We start from the raw sequence: 12051 nt of genomic DNA on the forward strand, positions 1-12051 counted from the left end.
TTACAGCTAATAGAACAGTACCAAAGTATGTCCCAGGAAGGTATTTTGAAGAATCTACCTCCACTCTAGAGGGTCCTGAGATTTGACTACATGGCATTATATTGAGATTTGGCTATTGGCATACCTATTAAAATTTTGACAAAACATCAAATTTTCAGTTATCAGTTTCTTTTTCTCTGGCTTTAGTTCTGAAAATGCAATTCCTGCTATTTGAGTAGAATTTTAAGCCATATCAATGTTTTCTTTTTTCAAAATTTAGGAAATATATTTGTATATCTTTAAAACTTTATGAATTAGGGGTAAATTTTTGGCAGTTCATATTACTGACTTACAAATAAAGTAACATACCACTTGGTGCCTTTTTTTATTCTCATTACAAATATAATAATCATTTTGTTGGAAATGAATTTTACCCCCTATATATCAATTCTGGGCATATATTTGGGTAGACTTAGAATTGTGACTTCTGATAAGGAGACATATTAAGAAAACAATTCTCACTTTAAAATATGTATAATGATCCTAGTTAACATATTATCCAAGGGGAGAACCTTTATCATCAAGTCTTTCCTCTTTTTTGCTTCTTTTTCCAACTTAAAAGAAACAAATTTCAATTTTCTCCATGCTAAAACACAATGCATAAATCTTTCAAAATTGCTGCTATAAATTGCCAAATAAATTGTTCTTACAGATAGCATTCATCCTGGTCATTGTTAATTCCATTTTTTTTAATGATAGATAAAGCAGTGGCAAAAATTCAAAATATTAATATAACCTAACCTAAACTAACTTTAATTCAAATCAATAGACTTGGTCAAGGCTCCAGCCTTGACAAAGTCCATTGAAGTTGGCTGGGATGAATACTATCTATAAGAACAATTTATTTGGCAATTTATAGCAGCAATTTCAAAAGATTTATACATTGCATTTTAGCATGGAGAAAATTGAATTTTATTTCCTTTAAGTTAGAAAAAAGAGGAAACACTAGATGATAAAGGTTCTCCCCTTGGATAATATGTTAACTAGGATCATTATACATATTTCAAAGTAAGAATTGTTTTCTTAACATGTGTCCTTATCAGAAGTCACAATTCTAAATTTTAACCTAATTTTGCACATTAGGGAGGTGGGGGTAAATTTTATTTCTGATGCAAATAAGAGGCAAATTTAAACTTTATCCCCATCCCCTCTAATGTGCAAATATATAATATAGGCCTATAAAAAGTGAGGGTAAAATTCATTTCCAACAAAAATGATTATTATATTTGCAATGAACACAAAAAAAGCAGTCAATATATACCAAATCATATTATTGAGTTTCAAATAAAGTGAATACACCATTCAATGCCTTTTTTTATGCTGATTACAAATATAATAAGAATTTCTATTGGAAATGAATTTCAGCCCCCCCCCCCTATAGGCTATACCTAACCTAACCCTGAATTGGCATATATAGGGGGGGGGCTGAAATTCATTCCCAATATAAATGCTTATTATATTCGTAATCAGCATTAAAAACGGCATTGAATGGTGTATTCACTTTAGTCCTAACTCAATAATATGATTTGGTATATATTGACCAAAAAAAGCATTGAGTGGTATGTTTACTTTATTCATGCATCACTAATATGAACTGCCTAAAAGTTACCAAATTAGGATTAAGCCAAGTTGTGAAGCCGAAAACAATTTTGTTGTAGGCCTACTTCATTTGAGCAGAAGATCTATTGTGCAAGGTTTCACTTTTATAGCACACAGATTGTTAAGGTTAGGACCCTGTAGAGAGAGAAGGAGTGGAAGTAGGAACTTTAAAATACCTTCCTGGGACATACTTTAGCCTGCAGACCCATCCCTGAAAGTTTCATTTTCCTAACCTAGCCCCTTTCCAAGAAAGCGAAAAGTAGAATTTTACCAAACTTAATGCAAACATAAACAACTTTGTAAAACAATTGTTCTAAAAGCAAAAGCTCACCTTAGCCTATGCTAGGCCAAATACCATGAAATTTTTATGGTTTGATTGTTTCCGAAAAATATTATATCGATAAATTTCTTTGCTCAAAAATCAAAGTGAGCTAAAACTTAAACAAAATTCTTATGCAGTTTAGATAACTTACAGTTCATAAATCTTGGACTCAGAACACGTTTACTCGATTTAAAATTTATAAGCTTCTAGCGAGATCTGTCCTTTTTATTAAAGGCTAGGCACACGTGCCTGATTTCGGAAACCGATGTCAGCATCAGTGGACAAACGATAGCGGTAAGAAAAATTTTGTTGAAAGAAAAATTTATTGCGCAAAGCTTTCAAAACAAAAAATCATGGACACAAATAGTCAACTGGAGTTTATTAATAGTTATTTGACTGAATACAGCTCAGTAGTGGGTTTTTCACCACAGATACTTCAGGCTGACTTGCATCCTTATTTTTTGTGATGATCATGATGAAAATCAGCACTTATTTTGTAAATCGGCACCGAAAACTAGAAAATTTTTCAAGCTCAAATCGACGCCGATTTCTTTTAAAATCGGCGCTGATTTGGAAATCAGCTATGTGTGCCCAGCCCTTAAGGGCTGAACAAACGTAGCTGATTTCGGAAACTGATTTCCAGCGCCGATTTAAAAGAAATCAGCGTCAATTTGAGCTTGAAAAACTCTAGTTTTCGGCACCAATTTACGAAATTCAGCGCCGATTTTCATCATGATCACACAAAAAATAGGGATACAAATAAATAGTCAGCCAGAGATGTATGTAGTGAAAGACCCCGCTACTGAGCTTAGAACTAAACTGAGAACTAAGCTGAGATCAATCATGCAACTATTAATAAAACTCCAGTTGACTATTTGTGCCCATGATTTTTTGGTTTGAAAATCTCGCACAATAAATTTTTCTGTCAACAAATTTTTCTTACCGATATCGTTTGTCCACTGATGCTGAAATCGGTTCCCGAAATCAGCTGTGTGTGCCGAGACCTTTAGGGGAAAATTATTATGTATAATCCATTTTTGTTGATTCTAGAAGAAATAGGACAGAACGGGTGCATTCCTTGTCGTGATCATGATTATTTTTTAATAATGATTAATTTTTTCGACTGAAATCTGTTCCACATCACCTATATTAAATATAATATAATACCAATATTAACATAACTAAGTATAATAATAAAAGCAAACTAGTCCTAATTCATATTTAGTTGTAGCTTAGTTTCTTCAACATTTGACATAATTCATATTAGTTTGAGATCAGAATAAATTGAAATATGATCTAACCTACTCTGGTGTATTTAAACAAACAGAAAGTGACAAAATTCGTGACCTTTTTTTTAGTTTTGGGCATAGAAGTAAATGATTGATCTTTCCTTTTTCATCAGTTTCATGTTTAAGGTACAATGATCAACATTATAAAGCCTTTAGAATTAGAATCTGTTGTTAAACTAGTTTGTTAAGACTTTAGAGATTATTGTATTCAGGCTATAAATCCAAATTTATCTATGAAAAATTCTATATGATAAGACTTTGTTATGCTGAACTGAATGGAGTTTTACAACTACTACTACTACTAACAACTCACCGCAGCACCAAGCCGCCTGAGGCCAACACAGCTACGCACGCTCCTCCTCCATCCCAGTCTATTCAAAGCCTCCCTTTTTACACCCGCCCATGAATTTCCCATTTGCTTTAAATCTTTCTTTATGACGTCCTCCCACCCCAAACGGGGACGACCTGCTTTCCGTTTAGTCCTAGATGGTTGGCCGAAAAGAACAATCTTCGGCATTCTGTCATCCTTCATCCGCACAACGTGCCCCAACCACCTCAACATTTCTTTCATTATAGTCTTAGAGAGCGGTATTAAACCACATTTTTCGTACAGCCTATTGTTTGAAATACGGTCAGTCAGCTGGGTACCCAGAACAATCCGTAAGCAATTTCTCTGGAAAACATTCATCCGCTTTTCGGAGCGTCCTCGCTTCAGAGCCATATTTGATCAATGTCATCACTGTAGCTTGTAATATTCTAATCTTGGTTTGCAGACTTATCTTCCAGACTTTTTTTAACTGTGAAAAAACACCCTGAGCCTTGGCTATTCTATTTTTAACATCTTCACTGCTCCCACCATCTTTACTAATAATACTACCAAGGTAAGTGAAGCTGCCCACCTGATCAATCTTTTCATTACCCAACGTCACCTTTTCATCTTCATTTATTCTTAGCCTTAGTGACAGTCTTCCTAACATTAATTTTCATACCAATTCTAGCACCCTGAATTCGCAAAACATTTAAAACTTCATTCATTATGCCCAAATTTTTCTCTAGGATGCTTAAATCATCAGTATAATCTAAGTCTAAGAGAGTTTATCTTCCCCATTTGATTCCGTGATCTCCCACTGCCTTTCCTGTACTCCTTAAAACAAAGTCCATCAAAATGATCCATATACAGGGGGATAGAACAAAACCCTGTTTAACTCCTGATTTAGTACGAAACCAACTGCTAACCTCATTTCGTACCTTAACCTCAGCAGGGTTAATCTCGGACATAGTACTCATAACTTTAATGTATTTGTCTGGTATACCATACAAGGATAAGACCTTTACTGAAGATCTTCTATTAACAGAATCGAACGCTTGCTCATAATCTATAAAACTGAGGTGTTTAAACTCAGGTAAGGTGTTTGAAAACTCAGACACTTCTCAATTATTAGCCTAAGAGTGAAAATTTGGTCAACACATCTTCTACTTTTTCTAAAACCGCACTGTTCTTCTCTTAAAACTTTGTCTGTGGCATCTATCAGTCTAAAATGTAACATATTACTAAGTAATTTACTACCGACAGAGATCAGACTAATGCCTGGATAGTTACCACACTCGCTATCATCACCTTTTTTTATAAAGTGGCTTAATTAAGGTTTTCCTAACATCTTTAGATACTTCCCTTTTTTCAAAAATAATGTTAATAATCTTCAGTGACTTATTCCAAACCTCAGAGCCACAATATATAAGAAACTCATTTACCACCCTATCAGCACCTGGAGCCTTATTATTCTTTAATCCTTTTAGTACTGTTGCTAATTCCTCCTCACAAAACAAATCTTCCTTCACATCCAAGGTATCACAAACTTTTTAATTTTCCTCTGTATTTTTTCCTGCAACTCCATCTCGGTTAAGCAAGTTCTCAAAATGTTCGGCCCATCTCTCTTTAGTTTTTTCCTTATCGCTAATTGCGAATAGAGTTTTGAACTTCTTAATTCTTCCTAACTCCTAAATAGGCTAGCCTATTCAATTCTTATGAATTTTTAATCTTCACAAGAAAGCACTATAACAAAAAAAGAATAGTACTTGACTGATTTGAAAGCTAAAATTTTATATCTGTAGGTCAAAAATCCCATTAGACTCTAAATACTTACTCAACATGAAAACCATATTCTCATACAGGAATATTTGCTTAGAATTTTTTCCAACACAGGACCTGAGAAGTTATTTTCAAGCAACCAATTCTCTCCAGGATACCGACTTTTCATGATCTTAGGAGCTGTTGGTGGAATAAAAGTTTCAGAGATGGATATACAGCCCAAATAAATATCATAAAACTTATTTTTAACTCTTCACTATTGCTCAACATGAATAACTAATAAACCATAATATAATTAGTAGCAATTCTGTTATTTTCATATATGTAATTCAAGGATGCCAGCAGAAAATTTTCCAGGAGGGGGGGCAGACGCCAAAACAGCAGTGGTGGCTGGGTGACAGTTTAGATGGTTTACGGCACCAAAATACGACTTTAATCTGAAGAGGACGAATTTGCAATCAATTTAAAATCCTGAGAAGCTAATTGATTTTAAAATATCAATAGCTATATTTAAGGCTTCCTAGTTGCAAAAGAAGTAATGCCACACGGTGGTAGTACTGGATTCAAGCAGGTTGATTTGCTTTATTTTTAATGAAATTATGCTATGTTTAGTGATCTGTAATTGCATATCAGGTATAATAAAGGGGTGTGAGTCAGTGTTTAGCTAGGGGTAGGGTAAATTCTTACAAAAGTACATTTTAATGGACATACTACTTACTCTTCATGAGGCTTCAGATAAATGTTGAGAGAGGAAGGGGGAGTAGGAATTAATTAAAATGTTTCTCTTTGCAGCTAATATGTTACATTCCCATATCTACCAGCACAGAGGTGAAAAAGGCAAGGCAGGTCATCCTCAGCCCAGCCATGAAGTTTCTGTGGGGTAGCAAATGCTGCTAGGAACTTAGTTTTCAGTCATTTCAATGGTAATATTTTTCTTCTTATTTATATGAAGTACCTCAATATATTAAAAAAAAATATATATCATGATTTTATCAAAAATAAAATCCTATTGTAGAGGTTGTGATGGATTTAGTTATGTAGGAGATCAAAAGTCTCACAGAATTTTCATCCATCCAAACAATAATCCTCCTTTTCATCTGGCCAAACTTCTTTAGTAATAAGGACTTTTCACCAAAATTACTATTCATCTCCAATTTTTTTGTATATTCAAATTTTATTCAAAATTGAAATTGCAAATTTAAACGTAGAATGGTACTAATCAATGTACAATTATTGATTTAAACATTTTAAAAGCAATTGACCAGGGATTTAAGGGAACGATGCCTCAAATTATATCTTGGTTAAGCCTGGGTATGATTTGGAAACAATCAGAAATTGAATACAAAAGAGCTTTTCAACTGAAATCAAGGAACAGATTTGAAACCTATTTAAACAGATTATTCTCTGTATGGAGGGGGCTGTCTTCTCCTTAGCTCTTTACTCTTTACTGTGAAGTTTGGATTTTTCCCTAATTTTTTAAGAAAATTTGCAATTGGAAAAAAATATTCTTCAAAGCACTAAAAAACTTTTTTTAATGAGCAAGGTGTTGAAAAGTGGATAGTCCCCCTTATATACAGAGTGATTTGTATTTGTTTTAAGTTTTAAACTTGCTTCTTACTTTAGTTGAAAAGCCTTTTCTATTTATTAAATTACATTTCACGAAACTATGCTAACTGGCTCAATAGTAATCAAAACTCTAAAAAACGGAATTTTGATAACAATAGAAATATCAAAAGAATTGGATTTTAATGCTGATTTCAAATATGTTAGTTTCATTAAATTTAGTCTTACCCATCAAAAGCTAAGAGCCTGAGAAAATTTGTTGGATTTTCGGAAAAAAGGGGAAAAGACTCACTTGGAGTCATATAACTTTAATGAAAAAAAATCTCCATCAGATCGAGCGTATAAAAGAACCCTACTGAAGATGTTTCAAGCTCATATCATAGGCAGAGCAATCCCGCTGCCTAAGTAAAGAACGATGTTGGCACAATGTGTTATTTATTTTTTTTGTTTTCCATACCAGGGCACTTCGTATCGAAGGAGTTGTCGCAAAAGCTTCGAAAAGGCCTTATTTGATTGAAAATCGGAGTGGCTCGCATCATTGCCAATCTTCGAAAAGGTCTGGTAAGCAACTAGACCCCCCCCCCCAGGCCCATCATTTCCCCAACCAAGTTCCCGATAAATTTTTAAATTGCCAATTGATTTAGCATAGTTATTTTTCTAAGAGAAAACAAGTTTTTGAGGCGAATACTCCCCCACAACCCTAGGGGCACGGGTTTGAAGTTATGCCCTGCAGACATAAAAGAACGATGTTGGCACAATGTATTTTTTTTTTCCTTTAGAGCCGGGCATTTCGTATCGAAGAAGTTGTCGTAGAAACTTCGAAAAGGGCTCATTCAATTGGAAATCGGAATGGCCTATGCCCTTTTTAATAGTGGAAAGTGATTGGAAGTTGACCAACACCCCTTCCACGCCCACCATTTCCCGAAACGCATCCAATCAAAATATTAAGATAGCCATTTTGTTCTGCGTAGTTGATTTCCGGATAGAAATTATGTTTTTGAGGAGGATACTCCCCCACATCCCTCAGGGCAAATGTTGTAAGTTATGCCCTGGGGGCATATAAGGTTTTATAGAAATTATTGTCTTTCTATAAAGTAAAAAACTTCAAAAAAGGCTCATTCGATCGGAAATTCATAGGGCTAGTGCCCTTTTTAATAGTCGAAAGTGATTGGAGGGTAACTAACCCCCCTCTTACGCCCACCTTTTCCTCAGACACATCCAATCAAAATTTTGAGATAGCCATTTTATTCAACGTAATTTTAAGTTTTAGAAATTAGGTCTTTGAGGATGACACCCCCCCCCCTCAAATCCCTCAAGGCAAGGGTTATAAGTTATACACTGGGGGCGTGTAAGGTTTTTACAGAAAGCATTGTCGCAGAAACTTCAAAAAGGGCTCATCCGATTGGAAATTGAAATGGCTAGTGCCCATTTAATAGTCGAAAGTGATTGTAAGGCAACTAAGACCCCTTCCACGCCCACCATTTCCCAAAACACATCCAATAAAAATTTTGAGATAGCCAATTTGTCCCACGACGTTCAAAGTTCAGGAATTTATACCTTTGAGCATGACATTCCCGCCACAGTCTTTAGGGAAAGGGCTATAAGTTATGCCCTGGGGATATATAAGGGTCTTATTAAAATCTTTGTCGTAGAAACTTGAAAAAGGGCTAATTCAATTTGAAATTCAAAATGCTAGTGCCCTTTTTAGTAGTCGAATGTGATTTGAGGGCAACTAACCCTCCTCTAACGCCCACCTTTTCCCCAACACATCCAATCAAAATTTTTAGATAGGCATTTTATTCAACGTAGTTGAAAGTTTTGGAAATTAGGTCTTTAAGGATGACAACCCCTCCCCTTAGCGCTCAGGGCAAGGGTTGTAAGTTATGCCCTGGGGGCATATAAAGTTTTTATTGAAAGGGCTTGTGCCTTTTTTAATAGTTGAAAGTGATTAGATAGCGACTAATGCCCCTCTCACGCCCACCATTTTCCCAAACACTTCCAATCAAAGTTTTGAGATATCCATTTTTGTTCAACGTAGTTAAAAGTTCTGGAAATCAGGTCTTTTAGGATAATAACCCCCTCAGAGCCCTTCAGTGCAAAGGTTGTAAGTTATGCCCTGGGGGCACTATGCCCTGGGGGCATAGTTATGCCTATAAGGTTTACATAGAAAGTTGTTGTAAAAATTTGAAAAGGGGCTTATTTGATTGGAAATTGAAATTGCCCTTTTTAATAGTCAAAAGTGAGTGGAGAGTAATAACCCCCCCCCTCTTACGCCCACCATTTCCGCAAAAACAGTCAATTAAAGTTTAGAGATAGCCATTTTGTTCAACGTAGTTGAAAGTTCTGGAAATTATGTAGTTAAGGATGACAAGCCCCCAGAGCCCAAAGGGCAAAGATTGTAAGTTCTGCCCTGGGGGCATATAAGGTTTTTATAGATAGAGTAGTCGTAAAACTTCAAAAGGGGCTCATTCAATTGGAAATTGTGAGGGCTAGTGCCCTTTTTAATAGTCGAAAGAGAATGGAAAGTAACTAACCCCCTCTCACGCCCACCATTCCTCCAAACACATCCAATCACAATTTTCAGATAGCCATTTTGTTCAACGTTGTAGAAAGTTCTGTAAATTCAGTGTTTGAGAATGACCCCCCCCCCCAAAAAAAAAAAAAAAAAAACTCGGGGTAAGGGTTGTAAGTTATGCCCTGGGGGCATATAAGGTGTTTATAGAAAGCGTTGTCGTTTCAAAAAGGGCTCATTCGATTGGAAATCGAAAGGCCTAGTGCCTTTTATAATAGTCGAAAGTGATTGGAAGGCTTGATATTTTTATAGTAAAGATCGATGTTACTATAATGTATTATTTTTATTGTTGTTGTTGTATAGACCAGGGCACTTCGTATAGAAGGAGTTGTCGTGGGAACTTCGAAAAGGGTTCATTCGATTGAAAATAGAAAGGGCTGATGCCCCTTTTGATAGTCGAAAGTGATTGGAGGGCAACTAATCCCCCTCCCATACCCACCCTTCCAATTGCCCATTATGTTTAAAAACTAAATTTTGCCTTAAGATAAATCAAAAGGCACTCTGTTAATGCTAATTCCCAATAAGGCATCTCAGCAGTATCCCAAGAACTACTGAGGGTATTATGTTCAAACTTTTGGGGCTACTTCTGCTCTTAAAATTTAACCAAATCAAAATAGCGTAAGTGTATCTAGGCTATCAAAGAAGGTAAACAGATTATTTTGCAAATGGTATCAAGTTTTCCGTTTCAGGTCAACTAAAGGAGGTATAAAACTAAATTAAACACTACTATTTGTGTCCAGATTTTTAAAAGGGTGTATGTTGTTAAAAATTGCTGCAAAATTTTCTCCAGCATACAAATAGCAGGCCAAACTATAAAGTCTTAAAAAACGAAAAGATTTAAACTATTATTTTCTTTTTCCCTTAAAAGACTATGTCAATATAAAACGAACAGAAATTAATTAAAAAAAACTTTCTCCACAAAATAAGTTTTTCAAAGAAAAGTAAAGAAGTCTATTAAACAAAAATGAGCAAAAATAAAATCAAATAATCCACCAAGCATAAAACTACCACAAATCAGCATCAATAAATAAATGAAACCTAAAACGAACAGAAATTACAATAAATAACCGAGTCAAACTCAAAACAAAAAGAAATTAACATAAGTAGGGCTCAAAACCCCTATGCTTTCCCAAGGCCAGAACATAATTTGTACTTTACTGAAAAAATATAAATGTTTTTACTTTTATAACTTTAATAAATCAAATAATATTAACATTTTGATTACTAAATAACAGTATATGTATATTAAACTGACAATGCACATTCATTTGTATTTTTTTCAGTAAAGTACAAATTTTGTTCTTCCCAAGGGAATGCCCTATGCCTTCCCAAGGGAAGGCATAGGGGTTTTGAACCCAACTTATGTTAATTTCTGCTCGTTTTGAGTTTGACTCGGTTATTTATAGTAATTTCTGTTCGTTTTGGGTTTCATTTATTTATCGATGCTGATTTGTGGTAGTTTATCGCTTGATAGATTATTTGATTTTATTTGTGCTCATTTTTTGTTTAATGGAGTTCTTTACTTTTCTTTGAAAAACTTATTTTGTGGAAAAAGTTTTTTTAATTAATCTGCAAAAATGTGGAATTTTGTAATTCTTACCAGAAGAAAGATCACGGATGCGTGTGTATTTGTTGTTTTTTTTTCCCAGCGATGATCGTATCGACCAAGTGGGCCTAGAACGTCACGATAGGGATTATTTTCATGGAAATGAAGAGTTCCTATGCCCTTTTTAAGTGACCAAAAAAATTGGAGGGCGGCTAGGTCCCTTCCCACGTCACTTTTTTCCCAAAATTGTTCAATCAAAGTTTTGAGATAGCTTTTTCTTCAGCATAGTTGAAAGGGCTGATAACTATGTCTTTGGAAATAGAATGGCCCTCCTAAAGCCCCTGGGGAAAGGTTTATAAGTTATAAAAATCGCTCTTTGTTTTATGTGTTATCGGGACGTATGCATACATTTTTTGGGTGGGGAGAGGAGGACGAATTTTCTGCTGGGAGAATTTTCAATAGTTTCAAGGGGGTGAAATTTTAAGAAGAAATTTTACGGTTGGTGAATTTGTGAGAATTCATAAACAAAATTTCTTTATATGTCTTGCTTTCTCTTTGCCGATTTAATTTTACGCGTGGAGATGTTAAGGCTAATAGTCCGGAGCAAATCTTCCCGAATTGAGTTGCCCAGAGGATATTTCTATGGGGAGGGTGATTTCTCCGTGGAGATGGAGCCAGGTAGCCTGGCGTTATTTAAAAAACAGTCAGAAATAAAAAAAACAAGTTTTTCAACTGATAGTAGGGAGCAGCATCAAAACTTAGAGCAAACAGGAACTATTGCGCATATGATGGGTTGCCCTCTCTTCAACATCTCGCTCTTTGCGCTAAAGTTTAAATTTTGTCCCAATGCTTCAAAAACGATTCCCAAGCACAAGGGTCGTTTAATTAGAACAATAAGCAACTTTTTTTAAAGTGCCAAAAAAAGTGTAGCTTGAAGAGCGAGGTGTTGAGGAGGAGGGCAACTGCCCTCATTTATGTGATAAATTCTTTTCGTTTTAAGTTTTAATGTTGCTCCTTACTTTCAGTTGAAAA

General features: G+C 35.1%; 1 protein-coding gene across 1 annotated transcript in view; it reads right to left on the reverse strand.

Moving 5' to 3' along the window:
• Positions 1-2299, reverse strand: part of LOC148945166 (pseudouridylate synthase 1 homolog) — a 380996-nt gene extending 378697 nt beyond the window's left edge. The window contains exon 1 of the mRNA XM_089098564.1: positions 2112-2299. Within this exon, the coding sequence (XP_088954690.1) occupies positions 2112-2118 (7 nt within the window). The 5' untranslated portion in view covers positions 2119-2299. The remainder of the gene's footprint in view (positions 1-2111) is intronic.
• Between the last annotated feature and the right edge of the window lie 9752 nt (positions 2300-12051).

The sequence above is a fragment of the Artemia sp. Qi Xiang Cuo genome, chromosome 13, assembly GCF_049724085.1.
Source record: "Artemia sp. Qi Xiang Cuo chromosome 13, ASM4972408v1, whole genome shotgun sequence".
NCBI classification, from domain to species: domain Eukaryota; kingdom Metazoa; phylum Arthropoda; class Branchiopoda; order Anostraca; family Artemiidae; genus Artemia; species Artemia sp. Qi Xiang Cuo.